The sequence below is a fragment of the Rhizophagus irregularis genome, chromosome 4, assembly GCF_026210795.1.
Source record: "Rhizophagus irregularis chromosome 4, complete sequence".
Classification (NCBI taxonomy): Eukaryota; Fungi; Glomeromycota; class Glomeromycetes; order Glomerales; family Glomeraceae; genus Rhizophagus; species Rhizophagus irregularis.
The window spans coordinates 5,685,118-5,702,246 of NC_089432.1; the positions used below are offsets into that span (position 1 = coordinate 5,685,118).

General features: G+C 26.2%; 3 protein-coding genes across 3 annotated transcripts; 1 reads left to right on the forward strand and 2 right to left on the reverse strand.

Moving 5' to 3' along the window:
- The first annotated feature begins 2,515 nt into the window (after positions 1–2,515).
- On the forward strand, positions 2,516–5,790 carry OCT59_024517 (uncharacterized protein). Its single transcript, XM_066135483.1, has 6 exons — positions 2,516–2,568; positions 2,641–2,923; positions 3,073–3,348; positions 3,538–4,605; positions 4,682–4,857; positions 4,930–5,790. The coding sequence occupies exons 2-6, from the start codon at positions 2,737–2,739 to the stop codon at positions 4,945–4,947; spliced, it is 1,725 nt and encodes a 574-aa protein (XP_065991498.1). The 5' UTR covers positions 2,516–2,568; positions 2,641–2,736; the 3' UTR covers positions 4,948–5,790.
- Positions 5,791–8,589: 2,799 nt separating this feature from the next.
- Positions 8,590–8,911, reverse strand: OCT59_024518 (uncharacterized protein; the record flags this gene model as incomplete). Its single annotated transcript, XM_066135484.1, has 2 exons — positions 8,590–8,719; positions 8,793–8,911. The coding sequence occupies 2 exons, from the start codon at positions 8,909–8,911 to the stop codon at positions 8,590–8,592; spliced, it is 249 nt and encodes an 82-aa protein (XP_065991499.1).
- A 7,545-nt stretch (positions 8,912–16,456) lies between these two features.
- OCT59_024519 (uncharacterized protein) lies at positions 16,457–16,723 on the reverse strand (the record flags this gene model as incomplete). Its single annotated transcript, XM_066135485.1, has 1 exon — positions 16,457–16,723. The coding sequence occupies one exon, from the start codon at positions 16,721–16,723 to the stop codon at positions 16,457–16,459; it is 267 nt and encodes an 88-aa protein (XP_065991500.1).
- Positions 16,724–17,129: the final 406 nt, after the last annotated feature.

Genomic DNA, 17,129 nt, shown 5'->3' on the forward strand with positions numbered 1-17,129 from the left:
TCAAATTTGTGTCAAAAAAACTTTCCAAGTTGACCGACATTAATAAAAATGTGTGGCTTATGTGATAATCATTGTGTCGTCAAATGGTTTCATTGTTTTTAATCTATTAGTCACGGGTTTTTAGATGCTTTATTATATAATTTTTTTTAAAAAAATAAAATGGCGGTATTACCAATATATCACCTAATCATTAAACTTTCTCTTGACGTTAAAGATTAGGTAATGAATTATTCTAAATTTGGAAAATAATTTCATTTCTATTATTATTTAAAATAAAACATAATTTCTACTCCCCACAAAATGCATTTCAAATGGATTTGTTTAATTCTACAATCTTTCATTGCAGATTGCCAATATTAATTATTTAGAAAGTTTAGGATTATTTTTTTCTTTACATAAATTTATATATTTTTTTTAAAAAAAAAATATTTATCTTAAGGGAGTGGTGTGCTTTATTTTAGGAAATTACACATATTATATATATAATTTAACTGATCTAGGCCATCCACCCATCCTGTAGATAGTGCTTCGACCCGGATGAAAACCGTCATCCGGATTACACAAAAAAAAAATCCGGATTATATCCGGATTGACCCGGATTTTGAATCCGGATCAGATAATCCGGATAGAAACCGGAAACCGGATTGGATTTACAAATGATCGGCAATAATTCTGGCCAGAATTCATAACGCCGGCCAGAATTACAAATTGTGTAACATTAAATTTTCATGCAAAAATTTTTTGCCCGGTGGCTAAACTATTTTTCCGGTGTCACGTGATGTTAATTTCGGCCAGAATTACAAATTTGGCCAAAATTATCCAAGACCACGAAATTTACATAATTCCAATTTCATTAAATACTTTTATTTAAAACAATTTCATATTATTTCAGCATTGTCTCAGACTATTGTTTAACATTTCTTTGTAAATTAACTAATTATGAAATTTTAAACAAGATATTTTTATATACAGCTAAAGATTACTATAAATAGATGTGTTGGGTTAGTAAGGCAATTTTTTAAGGATTTGTTTCTTCTTTCAAAAATTAAAGAATCATTTGAATCAAATTATATAACACTAGTTTTAATTTTTAAAAAAGTTGTTATAATTATATAAATTTATAATATTGAACAATTTTTCATTTAAAACAATAATTATTATTTTGTTGTAACAAAAATAATATAAAGTTTTTTTTCTTTTGAACGTTTGAATGTGAAATCTAAAATTATTTGTTATTTGTTAATGTATAAATTTAAATAAACAAATCTGATACAAACTTCAATAAATAAATTATAACTGAAAAATCTTCTTAAACTTACTGTATTAAAAAGTTTAATATAACAAATATAAATTTAATAAATTTTAATAAAAAAATTGGTATTAGGCGCAAAAATAATTAGCCATAATATCATTTAGATATAGATCAGCAAAATTATTATTAATAAAAAAAAAATAATAATAATTTCATCCGGATTCCGGGTCAAACCGGATATTTTTCATCCGGTTTATAATCCGGATGAAAACCGTGAAAATCCGGATATCCGAAAAAAAAAAAAATCCGGATCAATCCGGATTGATCCGGATACGGGTCGAGGCACTACCTGTAGATATTTCTAGTTAAAGCATTAATATTATAAAGTTTAATCAAATTGAAACATTTAAACTTTGTATTATTTAAATAATACTGTAAATGTTTAATATATTAAAAATCTGATTTTTTTTTTATTTATTATTATATATATTAAGTATAATATGGATTTTTATTTGAGTTTTATATTCTAATACACTAAGTCCTTTTACTTATGACTTTACTGTAACCACTATATATTATACCTCTTATATAACTTTCTCCCTTAGTAATAAATTATAATGTTTTAATAAAACAAATAAATAAATGTAAAATTTTATTACTGTATTTTTAATGAATATAAAATTAATCAGTAATATTTAATAAGAAATTATTTTCTAACTATTTATAGTTTAGATTAAAACTTTTGATTGTAGTTAGCAGTTAGCATAATAACTTATATTTAATCACAGTATATCAATTTATCGAGGTAAATTTAAATATTACTTAACCCAATTATTAGATAATATTTGTAGGTGAGCAAATTTTTATCATTTGTACTACCGAGTGAACGATCAGCAACGTCTTTAAAAAATTAGTCTTTGTTTTAATTCCAAGCCATTATTACTTGATATTTTCCTTGTTATTTTGTTAAAACTTGTGAACTGAAAAGTTTCATATGTATAACACAGATAAATTGGTGGCGCCAAAAAATGACTGCGGCTTAGCATTATAAATTCGCCAATTCTTTGTTTATCCGAGAATCTATTAGTTTTTGTTAAAAATAATTCTATCATAGGAAATAATATAAGAAGGTATGATCTCTATTAATAGCAGATGTATAATAGATCGGCCACTGAATTACCGCAGTTTGAGACGTCAAATGAATTTCTATGCTCATCTATACGTTGCTTATAGTTACAATTTTTATCCGGATTTCTTTTTCTTGTAGAAAGTTTTCGCTATAAGTTCATTCAATAAAGTTTAAGGTGACAAAAGAGGTATTTCCTTCCCATACCCTTCCTACCCACCTCTATATTTTTTCCACTCACTCTCTTCCTCTTTTAAGAAAGCCCTGTCACCGATCTTTCAACAATTTTATTTAGAGGCCATCTTAATAAGTTCAACTAACTTTCTCAAAGACAATATTCATCAGCTTCGTTTCCATCATGACTACACAACGCCCTGTTAGCGAACAATTTAACCTTCAACCAGCAAAATCGGGATCTAACTCACAGTATCGACAATCGGCTGACCTATCTCACTTGAACCAGCAACAGACAAGTCATAGGAGCTCAAGGCCAACTTCCGAAATATTCTCCGCAAATAACCACAATACATATCAATCACCTGAAGGTAAGAAGAAAGGTTGTTCCTATATTCCCGCCAAGAGAGATTTTACTTTTGTAAAATATAAAATATTTTAACTAACTCCTGTGGGAAAGAAAATAATTTATAAATTTTTATTTCGAATAAGAATTCATCTCAAAATTTCGTTTTTTAAGCTGAAGCAATCGATAAATGGTTTGAAGACCTCCAACATTACGAACAAACGCTTGAAGAGATGGCTACAGCGAGTTTAGATCAAAACTTCAAAGAAGAACTCAGTGCAATTGAACAATGGTTTCGAGTATTATCTGAAGCGGAACGAACTGCCGCATTATATAGTTTATTACAACATTCAACTCAGGTACAGATACGATTTTTCATAACGGTACTTCAGCAAATGGCAAGAAGCGATCCGATGGGAGCTCTCCTATCGCCAGCAAATCCTGAAAAAGGTGAGATTAGATCTAAATTGTTTTCTTAACGATGATCTCTACAAATAATTTTTCTGTTTTTGAAGTTATTATCTATCAATTGATATTTATTAATTTTAAATGCGTTATCATATAATCGTTTTTAAAATTGTTAGTAATGAAAATTACGCGTGATTTACTTATTTTGGTTTTTTTAATTATAATCACTAGATTTAATGCAGGCACAATTAGCTGGCGCTATGGCCAAAGCTGAGGTTGAGGCCAAACTAGCTGGCATGTCTCTTAAATCACCTACTAGTCCGACGTATCCACGTCGCTTATATGATCGACACTCGGGCGTAGAATTCTTGTCTCCCGAGGCTGCAATTTATTCGGATCCTGCAGCTGCTCTTGCACAACAAAGAGCTAGACTTCAAGCCAATACGGGTAATCGATCGGCTTCTTTGTATCCATCACGTCCAAAATCTATGGCTTCAGAAACGGATCAAACGGTCTGGGCTCCTACTAGCGCTTCTAGCAATAGCAATAATAACAATAATAATAAAGACCGAACAAGTAACGGTCGACCGAAATCAGCTGATCTTAGCGCTCTCCCTTGGACTCCGGGTTTCCCATTACGTTCACCTCGACCTGGCACTGCATTTGATGGCGAGCTATCTCCTCTTGTTGGTGGTAGTTGGGCTAGTATGGTGTCTACGCCCGTGGTACCAATGTTTGCAGAAAATAAAAATAAGCCAGCTACTGATGTTGAGTTGGTAAATAAAAAATTAAACAATTGGAGTATCAGTAATAGTTCTGGAAATCGTGTTGTATTAGAAAGTGATGTTAAAAAATTCCGTCGAAATCATGGAAAAAATAACAATTCTGGTGTTCCAGCAACAGTCCAAGAAGAGAAATATAATACAGCGAATATCGTCTTGTCGATGTATGACGCTGACGGAAATGTTCGTTCACCCCAACATTCTCCTCTTCCGAGTCCAAAAGCTATCGGATCAAGACAGGGTTCTCGCCCTACTTCGCCGAATCCAAATCCATCTGGTGGTTTGTATCCTATTCATCATCCTGGTTGGGGACCTCCAAATAACAGTGGTAAAGGAACCCACTTAACACTACCAAGTGTAGTTCCATATGATGAGAATGGTGAAGTAGGCGGTTATCACAGTGATCATAGTGATGCCTCACATAATGCTAATAATACAAAAGGTCATGGTAACACTGGCGGTGGTAAAAACAAGAAGAAACAAAATGATGATACAGTTGATTTTAATCTATTACAAGGTTATCCTTTTATTCACACATTTAGTTTTTTAATGCACTTATGAGAGTTTAAACTTATTTATTTCTGTTTATTTAGACATTCCGCAATGGTTACGAAGTCTTCGTTTACACAAGTATACTCCGGTATTTGAAGGAATGAATTACACAGAAATTATCGAATTAGATGATTCTCAACTAGAAAAAAAAGGAGTAGCGGCCCTTGGAGCTAGACGTAAGATGTTGAAAGAATTTGAGAAAGTCAAAAAAGCCATGGTAACGACTTAATAATTCCTTACTTTAGTTTGAAATTATATGATCGAAATTTAATCATTTATTTAATTATAGACTGAAAATGGCTCATAAAATTATTTAGTGCTGGTTATGCCAATTCTTTTTTTTTTTCTTTTTTATAAACATTCATTATTTGATATCTTCACTGTTTTTTTTTTGTTTCTGAGGAATACCAAATGCCGGGCATCATTTATATACTTTTTCTTGTGAATAATTTTTTTCTTTCCCTTTCCCCAATTCAAAAAAAAAAAAAATTAATAATAATAATAATTTTTTATAGTCCTGTACATTTAGACCTTTTTTCCAAAGGACAGGAGCCTTTTATAGTCGTTTAATAGTTTTTATTAAAAAAAAAAAAATTTGTAAGATTTTGGGGACAGGTGCTCCACCTTTTTTTACTCCTATTTTATATTTACAAAGGTTATGGGTATTTGAAGTGTATTTAGGCTTACCTCCGAATTTGTTAATAACTATTATACTATAAACTATATAATTTTTATTCTTTTTTTATTTTAAATTTGAGTTTAATTTATTTATTGAGGTGAGTGTTATGATTAATGTACTATACAAGGTAAAAAGTATTACTTACAGTATTTGGATAGTTATCTAAAGCGTGTAGGAAAAAGGAGATCTTTGACTAGTAACGCAATGGTAAATGTTGGATTAGATTATATTTTGTAGTTATAAAGTTAGAGATGATGTTTTTCGTTTAACTATAAAATCATTATTACTCATTTGACCGATTGATCTTGTTTGTAAAATCTATAGCTAGCTATTTAGAATCTTTTTTATATTAACAATAACAATATATTTTTATTACTCACATTATTATTTCCTTTATTTTTTTTGTGCTAATGTAATATTTCAAAAAATTTTTTTTAATTAATTGTAACTGACCTAACCAATAAATATAATAAAAAAATTTTATCAAATTTTTCTGTTTTTATAACAAATTACTAAATTCAATTTTAAATCCTAAATTAATTTACTTTTAATATTTCATTAAACTCAAATAATATAGCAATATACTTTATACTGTATGTTGTGAATTCTATTTTATTACTTATTTATATTAGTTGTAAGTTGATTTAGTTTTCATTAAAAGTAAAGTTATTTACTATATGTATTTTTGCATTGTTTATATTTTTTGTCTTTCTTTTATAAATAATATTTGTAAAAAAACCTTTAATATAATTATTGCTTTATTGGCTTTAAATTTTATTTTGAAATTTTTAAATGTTATTTTTTTTATTATTTATTTTGTTTTTTTTATTTTGGTTTTTTTTTGCAAATATTAATAAATAATTTCTGATAAATTTATTTAAATAAAATTTATGAAAAGAAAATTTTATTTATTAAATAAATAATATAATAAATAATATGAAATTAATATAAAAAACTTATTAAATAATTTAAAAATAATTTATATATTATAGCTTTATAGAATTTATTTTATCAAATATTTAAGTAAATTAACATTTTTTCACTTTAAAATAATCAGATAATATTGAGGTTACTTGCCTAAACCTTTCCAAAATCCTATGATTAATTTCACCAAGGTTTTATTATAGTTTTATTATAGTTTTAACAAGGTTTTGGCAATTTTAGCATTTATAATAAGTTTTGTTAAATTTTGCTTTTTTCTAGAGTTTTGCTAACTTTTTAATAGGACTTTCATATAGTTTTGGCAAAGTTTTGCTATTTTAGCATTTTGCTAACTTGCTAAAACTCTCTAATTTCTCCAGCAACTTTAAATAATATTAAAATATATTATATTATTTTATTTTTTTATTGAAAATAAAAGCATTTGCTAAAAATATAACAATAAATATTTTTTTCTAATTTAAATAAAAAATTTTTATTTATACTTAATAGGTATTATATCTTAATTATTTGATATAGCAATTATAATTAAAAATAGAAAAAATCCATTAATAATTTGATACTAAATTACTAAACTGTTAAGGATTAAAGAGGTAGAATAGGATTCTAAATATATTATAAAGAAAGTTTATTGTGATAATTGATGTAATACTATCTATTAAATTAATTAGTACAAAAACTTTGTATTTATATAAAGTTACACTTATATCTAATAGTATTAAAAATTTAATCTATACAAACAAAAATGATATAAAATAAATAGTTGATATAATCATATTTAAAGTTTTGGCAGAATTTAAATAATTACTGTAATTTAAACCAGTTAGGCTGAATTAAATTACAGTAATTATTTGAATCATTATTTAACATATTTAAAGTAATATTAAAGTTTACTTTAAATAAAAGTTAATAGGCAAAATAAAAATAAATAAACTAATATTTTAATATGCTAATATGCACAATATATAATAATATACAGTGTGTAACAAAAAAAATTGGAATTAAAAAATTATCTGTAACACCATAATGATCGCATCAAATTATATGTAAAATAGCTTATTCGAAAGCTGAAAACCTGTAGATTTTATCAATAGTAAATTAAAATGGTGTTTAATGCAGTAATTTCTTTATAATTAAGCTTATAATAATAATTTTTTTAGATTAAAACTTTTTTATAATTAATTTAGAATTAATGTGTATTTCATTGTATAAAATGCAGTAGATAGTCAAAAAAAATTTTTTAATTTATACTTTTCTATTAGTTTTGATAATATTTGAGAAATTTTCAATAACTTTGTATTCATTATAAATTCACAAATTTCAAATTATATTTTTTCTTTAAAAATCAACACCTGTAGTTAATTTTCTCAAGAAGTAAAAAAGCATTATGATCATGAAAGATATCAAAATGTAGTCCTGATATTCAAGTTTATTTTGCATTTAAAATTGGATTTATTCTGAGTGAACTACATGCATTTTGTACATTATTCTTAACAATATTTGAATATTTTTAATTTAAATTCAATATTCAAATGCTTTGTAATCTTAATTTATTTTTTTATTATATTTTTCTGTTCAAAGTAAATATTTTACAGTAAAATTTTTCAAAAAAATAATGAAGCAATTATAACTTTAAAAGATATCATAATATAGATCTTGGTTATAGATTTATTATCCAATTTATACAAAGAAAATCAGATTTATTTTGAGTATATAATACATATTTTTATTACATGAATGATATTCCAGTTTTTTTTTGTTATACACTGTACTTTCAAATTTAGTATATTTATATATAAAACATCTAAATGAATATTTTTTTTATTAAAAAAGAGATTTTTTAAAGATTTTTTTTTTATTTATAGTATACTTGGGCCAGGTTTTATTAAAATTTGAAATTGTACAATATTACAAATATGAAAAAACTCTCCACTCCCGCTATGCAATAAAAATCTCCAGATGCACTTGTATCAAATGATATTTTGTACTAAAAAAATAAAATAAAAACAAAAATAAAAATAAAAATAAAGAAAAACAGTCAGTAACAAAACCACTCTATCTACAACTATTACACTCTTAAAATTAGACTCCACTGATTATTCTGTACAGAATTTCTCAAAATACTTCTAATTTTTTTTAGTATCGATCTAATATCAGCTAAAACAAAACCCCAAACATTATATATAAAACTCAAATCTAGATTCAGATTTTTTAATATAACTTTATACATGTAGTTTTATTAAAGCATCAGTAAATTTTTTGGACCATAGATACTTAAGGATTCCTTAAATTGTCCCAGAATCCTTAAGGATCTTGCAATTTATAGAATTCTTAAAAATCCTTAGATAAATCATAAAGATCCTTAAGGATTCTATGAATTGGTGGATTCTTAAAGATTCCTAAACAAAAATCTTTAAGAAATCCAAGAATTTTTATTTTATTTTTATAATATAGACAAGAACTGGGAAAAATAAAATAAAATTAATATTGTATCATGTGTATTACGTGATAATATTACCAGCTGATAATCTTACCAGCTGATCTTTTTTTTTATTAAACTTTCACTCCCGTCATCTAAATTTTTAGTCTTTCCTTCATCCTTATCACCCTTCCCTTCTTGCTTTTCCTTTCCCCGTCCTTTATCTTCACCCATTCTTTTCCTCTCTCTACAAAATCTATAACGCAACGTTGAGTAATATTTTGCTATTTTTTTTTTAGTCAACACTCGGCAGTCAGATTCCGGTAAGTTTTTATTTTTATTTTTTTAGATTTAACTATTTCTTCTAACGAGCAGTTTCTAAATCATTTTCTTTGTTTTTTTAGACAGCAGTAAGTTTAAGTTTTTTTTGTCTATTTCTTCCATCTTTTAACGAATGGTCTCTAATAGTTCGTTACTTTTTTTTAGGCAGTTCTTTCAGATTTTCTTGCAGTAACTGGTAAAAGTTATTTTTTAAAAATTTTTTTTTTATTTTAACGAAACATTAACTAGTACAGTCAACTCTCTATAATTGCACACCCTCCGTACTCTACACGTGCAATGATTTTTTAGTACGATTATATTGTCCTATTCTCCATAAATGCACGCACGTGACTTTCTGAACCTTCTGAACTTATATAATAACATGCAGTGCGCGCAGTACGCACAGTACGCACAGTTTGATTAACATCTCGCATTCTCACTATGCCTAAAAAAAACATTTCTTTATCAGATATTCAGAAATATGAGCTTTGTCTTTATGCTCGTGATAACAAGAAAACTCGAACTCAGTATATGGACTGGGTTGAACAAAAGTGGGAGGTCAGAGTTAATGAATCTACAATTACAAGAACCTTGCAAAGTAAAGAGAAACGACTTACCACAGAACTTGCAAATCCAGAAGCAAAACGTCATAAACCTGTTGCTGTCCCAGAACTTGAACTTGCCCTAAAAGAATTTGTTTTATGCTATCAGCATAAAACAATTTTAAGTGATCGTTATATTAATTGAGAAGGCTAAATTACTAGCCAATGAACTGGAAGTTCCTCAAGGAACATTACAAGTTAAACATTTTTTTTTAATAATTTATATTTAATAATTTATTATAATGTTTGTTTGATCACTATTTTATTATTTATTTATAGTTTTCCAACAGATGGCTCCAAAAATTTAAGGAGCGTAACAGTATTCGTCAAGTAAAGTTTCATGGAGAGGCAAATTCTGCTGATGAAAATGCTATTGCTGAAGCTCTACCTTTATTACAAAATAAATGTGCAGAATATCCTCCTGATCGTATTTACAATATGGATGAGACAGGGCTTTTTTATCGGTAGGTATTTAATATTTATATGTTATATTTGTAATCTCTTCTCATTATTAATAACTAATACATATTCTTTTAGGTTAGAACCAGACTGAACATTAGCTACAAAGCGGCTTTCTGGACGTAAAAAAAGTAAGGAATGGCTATCAGTTGCTTTATGTGCAAATGCTGATAGATCACATAAGCTGCCTCCTTTAATAATTGGTAAATATGCAAATCCGCGATGCTTTAAAAATGTTAATATTGGCAATTTGCCAATGTCCTATCAGAATAATGCTAAAGCTTGGATGTTAGCAACCATTTTTCAAGAGTGGCTTCAGGAATTTGATTATCAAGTTGGCATAAAACATGATAAACAGCGTGTTTTGCTGCTTCTTGATAATTGTACAAGTCATAAAATAAATAATTTAGTTCTTGAAAATGTTGAAGTTTATTTTTTGCCACCTAATACGACTTCAAAACTTCAACCAATGGATTCTGGAATAATTATGTCTTTTAAAAAGCATTATCGGCATCACCACATCTGGTAAGTTGGGTTTTTTCAAATCTACTATATTGCAAATTTAATATACATATTTTATTTTAGATGGATATTAGAACAAGTTGAAGCAGGCTAGCTTATACAGGATTTAAAAATGAATGTTTTGCAAGCAATTCAATATATTATTCAAGGTTGGAATGAAGTTACGGCTGATACCATCAAAAATTGTTGGAATTATGTCAAAATCCTTTCAGATGCTATTCCTAGAGATAATGACGAAAATGATGATTCAAATATTGACAGTGAACTTAATAGAGCAATTGAAGCTCTTCATTTATCTGACATGATGCAAGTGAAAGAATTTCTAACTATTCCTGAAGAAGATGTAATATATGAATTTCTTAATATTTCAGAATTTGAAGATATGTTTAAAAGTAGGACTACAGATCATCTAGATGAAGTAGATGATAGTTTTGAAATGGAAATCATTCATATCAATGAAGCATTACGAAGCTTGAAAACTGTAAATTTGTTTTTACTTCAACAAGAAAATGCAGGTGAACAGATAAAATTAGCGGGTAAAATTGAGAAATTTATTAGAAAAAGGAAATTCAATTCAATGCAGCAGACTACTATAGATCAATATTTCGTATAAATGTTTTAATTTTATAATGATAATAGTTTTAATTTTGTAGTTTTTAGTAATAATTCATAATAAATAAATGTGACGTTACAACTTTATATAAAAATCACGTGATATATGTAATTCTATAATTGCACACCCTCTCTAATTGCACGCTTACGCTCAGTCCCAAGGGTGTGCAATTATGGAGGTTTGACTGTATTTTGTTTTTTTTAGGTTCTTTCAGATTTCCCTGGCACGCTGCATTACGGTAAGTTTGAACTTTTTAATTTTTTTTTTTATTTTAGCAAAACATTAACTAACGTTCCGTTTTATTTCCTTTTTTTTAGACATCCTTTTTTTCGGGTACTTGAACGTGGATTTTGGCAAGTAAAAAAGTGATATTTCCTTTTTATTAAAGAACTTTACTAAACTGTTCTCTTTTTTTTAGACGGCAGAGTTTTCAGGTATTCGAATGAGACATTTGGCAAGTAAAATAGAAAAAAAAAATTTTATTTTTTTATTTTAACGAACATTATTAACTATTCGTTTTTTCTTTTTTTTAGGCATTTTTTTTGAGCCTCCGGACGTGGGACTGGTAGGTAAGAAAATAATATTTTTTCATTTTTTTCGAGTTTTTTATATAAACGAACATGACTAACTGTTCGTTTATTTTCTTTTTTTTAGGTAGATTTCAAATATTTTCTGGACGTGAAATCCTCTTTTTTAGGCTGTTTTTCAAGTCTCTCTAGACTTAGGATATTGCCATATTGGTAAGTAAAAAAAAAGATTTTTTTTTATTTAATTTAACGACCATTATTAATTCATTTTTTTTTCCTTTTTTTAGGCAGGTTTTCGAGTCTCTCTTAACGTAGGACCGGTAAGTAAAGCTCCGCATGAGCCGGCTTGAGCCGAGCCACAGTCTGGCTCAGCTCAGCTCAAAAAAAAAAAAAAAAAAAAAAAAAAAAAAAAAAAAAAAAAAAAAAAATTCAAAAAAAAAAATTGGCCTGAATGCATTGTAATGAGCCATAAAAATTTTGGCTCAAGCTAAAGTGAACCAAGCCAAGCCATGAAAATCATAGCTCGAGCCAAGCCAGGCTCGAGTTTTATCTTCACAAAAACGTTTCACAACGTTTTTTATTGAAGCATTGAAATAAACGTTGCGAAACATTTTTTTCTAATATAATATAGTAAAAAAAACGTTTTCGCAACGTTTCTTTACTAAAGAATTTAAAAAACGTTGCGAAATGTTTTTTTCTAATATACCATAGTGAAAAAGACATTTTCACAACGTTTCTTTACTAAAGAATTAAAAAAAATGTTGCGAAACGTTTTTTTCTAATATAATATTGTGAAAAAAACGTTTTCACAACATTTTTTATTAAAGAATTAAAAAAATGTTGCAAAACGTTTTTTTCTAATATAACATAGTGGAAAAAACGTTTTCGCAACATTTTTTTACTAAATAATTAAAAAACGTTGCGAAACATTTTTTTCTAATATAATATTGTAAAAAAAATGTTTTCGCAACATTTTTATTAAAGAATTAAAAAAACGTTGCAAAAGCGTTTTTTTAATATAATATTATACAAAAAAGCGTTTTACAACGTTTTTTATTAAAGAATTAAAAAATGTTGCGAAATGTTTTTTTCTAATATAACATAGTGTAAAAAACGTTTTCGCAATATTTCTTTACTAAAGAATTTAAAAAAATGTGTGAAACATTTTTTCTAATATAACATAAAGTGAAAAAAATGCATAACGCTTTTTTTACTAAATAATTAAAAAAATGTTGCAAAACGCTTTTTTCTAATATAATATCGTGAAAAAAATGTTTTCGCAACATTTTTATTAAATTAAAAAAAATGTTGCGAAAAAACGCTTTTTTTAATATAATATTATACAAAAATGTTTTCACAACGCTTTTTATTAAAGAATTAAAAAAATGTTGCGAAACGCTTTTTTCTAATATAATATCATAAAAAACGCTTTCACAACATTTTTTATTAAATGAATTAAAAAATGTTGCAAAACGCTTTTTTCTAATATAACATGAAAAACGCTTTTCACAACATTTCTTTACTAAAGAATTTAAAAAAGCGTTGTGAAACATTTTTTTCTAATATAACATAAATGAAAAAACGTTTCTACAACGTTTTTTACTAAATAATTAAAAAAAATGTTGCAAACGCTTTTTTCTAATATAATATTGTGAAAAAATGTTTTAGAACATTTTTATTAAAGAATTAAAAAACGCTCAACAATTTTTTTAATATAATATTATAAAAACAAAAAAGCGTTTAACGCTTTTTATTAATTAAAAAAAATGTTGTAAAACGCTTTTTTCTAATATAATATTGTTTTTGCAACGTTTTTTATTAAAGAATTTAAAAAAACGTTGCAAAACGATTTTTCTAATATAATATTGTGAAAAAAATGTTGCAAAACATTTTTTTAATATAATATTATACAAAAAATGTTTTCGCAACGTTTTTTGCATGATAACTCAAGCCAGCTCAAGCTTTTTAAGCCGAGCCTATTACCGGCTCGAGCTCTTTTCAAGCTGGCTTGTGAGCCACTGAGCCAATTTAATCGTGGCTCAGTTCGGCTCAAATTGAAAAGCTCGAGCCAGCTTGTGGGTTGGCTTAGCTCATGCGGAGTTTTACCAGTAAGTAAAAAAAAAATTTTTTCTTTTTTTATAGTAATGAACATTACTAACTTCATTTTTTTTTTCTTTTTTTAGAATGTTTATTCAAGTCTCTCTGGATTTGGAATATCAGTAAGTAAGTAAGAAAAGATTTTTTTTCTTTCTGTTTATTTTAATGATATTAACTGTTCGTTTTATTCTTTTTTTAAGGCTTTTTAAGGCTTTTTTCAATATGGGGATACTGACAAAGTAAAAAGAAAAAATTATTTAAATTTTTTTATTTTAACGAATATTATTAACTGTTCGTTTTTTATTTCTTTTTTTAGACAGTTTTTTGTATCTCTGGACATCACAGGCAGATTGTGTTTATAACGAAGTAACAGAATGTTCTCACAATAAAATAACATTGTGACAGTCATGAATACTGGCAAGTAAAAATAAAAATTATTTCAATTTTTTTAATTTAACAAACACTTCTAACTGTTCGTTGTTTTTTTCTTTTTTCTTTAGGTGTTTTTTTCAGACTGACAGTTTTAAACTACAGTATCTCAATTATAATTTGCGGAGATTCTTATTAATTATTTCCAAAAAAAAAATACTAAGCTAAAGGTTTTTCAACAAGAAAAAATAGAATAATATTTTATAACTGAAGTTACTATGATTTAGAGATGATGAGTGTTAGAGTTCTGAATAGGTCAGGTCAGGTTATTGATAAACCTGACCTGAAATTTTTTTTCAAGTCAGGTCAGGTCAGGTTATATCAGGTTGTCTGTTTGACCTGACCTGACCTGAAACCTGAAAAATTTCAGGACTATTTTTATTAAAGTATTGAAAAAAAACGGTACAAAACTTTTTTTTTTTTAATATAATATTATGAAAAAAAACGTTTTTGCAACGTTTTTTATTAAAATATTGAAAAAAATATTGCAAAACGTTTTTTTAATATAACATTATGAAAAAAATGTTTTCACAACGTTATTATTGAAATATCAAAAAAAAAATGTTACGAAACATTTTTTTAATATAATATTATGAAAAACACGTTTTCGCAACATTTTTTCTTGAAATATTGCGATTCAACATTTTTATATTAAAATCATATAAAAAAGTGAATCCCAATACTGCAATTCACTTTTTTTATATAGAATTAATATAAAAAAGTGAATCGCAATATCGCAACTCACTTTTATTATATAAAATCAATATAAAAAAGTGAATCGCAATACCGCAACTCACTTTTTTTATATAAAATCAATATAAAAAAGTGAATCGCAATACTGCAACTCACTTTTATTATATAGTAAAATCAATAGTTTCAGGTCAACAGGTCAATCAGGTCAGGTCAATCTTCATACCTGACCTGAATGTTTTCAAAAATCTCATACCTGACCTGAAATTCAGATCAGGTCAGGTCAGGTTACTTGAATTTGGCTGACCTGTTCAGAGCTCTAATGAGTGTATTTTTTTATTTAGAATTTTTAATCAAAATAGATCTTTCTAATTATTTTATATTTTATTAATTCAGAAAAATATGTAATAAATTAAATAAATATATTAAATAAATAAATAAATTAATGATAAACCTATTAATAAATAAATAAATATAACAATAAATATTGTTAAGGATTCCTTAATGGTAAATTTGGGATCTTTAAGGATTCTATAAAAATTTTATGATAGGGAATTCTCGCTGGTGGGAAAGGTTCCTTAGAGATCCTTACTAATTACAGGATTTTTGGAATCCCTAAGGATCCGCGTCCCAAAAAATTTACTGATAAAAGCTTTATACAAAATCGGCATATAAGTTTAAATTTTACTATAAAATATACAATTTCAGATCTGAGTTTATGTAAAATCAAATTTTTATTTAATACATTAGTTTTGTGTAATTATACAAATTATTTCTTCTTTTTTAAAAAAATTGTAACAAGTTTTTGCTTTATCTGATAATTGAAGAGTATTGTCAAATATCTGTATATTCTATATATCTAAATGATAAAGAACATTTTTTGGACATTGATGTGTAATTAAAACATAACCTCCTTCAATCTCAGCTGAAAAAATATTGCGAATAGAAGTAAAAACTTTTAGGGTTAAATATGATATATTTTCAATATCTGTAATTAGTTCCTGATTATAAAAATGATATCCATATGCTTTGTAAAAACTAGAAATTACTTATCCAATACAAAGTTGTATTCCATAATAAATTATAATGTAATCTTGTTCATTAAGAGAATTGTCCTGATTAATATTTGCAAATTCTATATTTTAACTATAAATAAAATTGAATTAAAAAATTATAATTTTAATAAATATTAATATAAAGCAATTTAAACTTACTTAAATGTTGATTACTAGATAAAATTTTTTGCCATTTTTTTGATTGTTCTTTTTCATAAAAATTGGCAATAGATTGACTTATAAGTTTTCATTCATTCTTCCATCTTTTTTCTCACTATTTAATAAACCACATTTCAGCATTTCCATTTTTAGTAACAAATATCATATCATCGAAATCTTAAAATAATTTAAAAAAAAAAATTTAGATTTTTCTAAAAAGAAAGTTTTAAATTTAATATATATAATAAAATATAGCAACCTACACTGATTGTATTTTCTGTTTCATTTAAGTCAATAAAAGAAAGTTATTTTCTACATTCATTTAAAGACAAGTTTCTACTTTCTTCATCTATATCCATTTCGTTTCTTTTATTTTCTTTCTGTTTCAAAAGGTCCACTTTTTTAGCAGCATGACTAATTGTTTGAGAAAGACTACTATTTGATAGATTTTCATTTGAATTCTCACTATCCTGCATATTTTCATCATTTGAATCAGAAATTTCCATATCATTAGAATTTATTAAAACATATGGCCAAAATGAATTAATAAGTACAATGTTAGATATTAACATTTCCAAATATTTGGCAAGATTGCATGCTATTTGACGTGATTGATCAAATATATAATGAATTTGATCATTTTTGATAAAATTTTGATTATATTTGAATTGGTACCTTAAAATAAATTGAATAACTTAATTTTAATATTTTATATATACTGATATATATTATAATATATATAAAAAAGTGTTTCACTAATCTTCACATACAGATTTATCTTTGTTAAAAGATATTTCCTTTGAATTTAAAGCTTTTATATAGTGACCTATTTTTGGTACCATTTCTAACAACTCTGCGAAGTCAAAATCAGCATTAATCTGTCATACTGCACCAAAAAAATGCTCACACATTTCCAAACCATGTATCCAAGGAACAAGGGGATATTGATTATAGAAATCTCTATGAGCTTTTACAAGT

Coding starts and splice junctions, on each gene's coding strand:
- OCT59_024517 (XM_066135483.1), top strand. CDS start 2,737: ATGACTACACAACGCCCTGTTAGCGAACAATTTAACCTTCAACCAGCA. Junction 2,924..3,072: donor TACATATCAATCACCTGAAG/GTAAGAAGAAAG, acceptor TCGTTTTTTAAG/CTGAAGCAATCGATAAATGG. Junction 4,606..4,681: donor TGATTTTAATCTATTACAAG/GTTATCCTTTTA, acceptor CTGTTTATTTAG/ACATTCCGCAATGGTTACGA.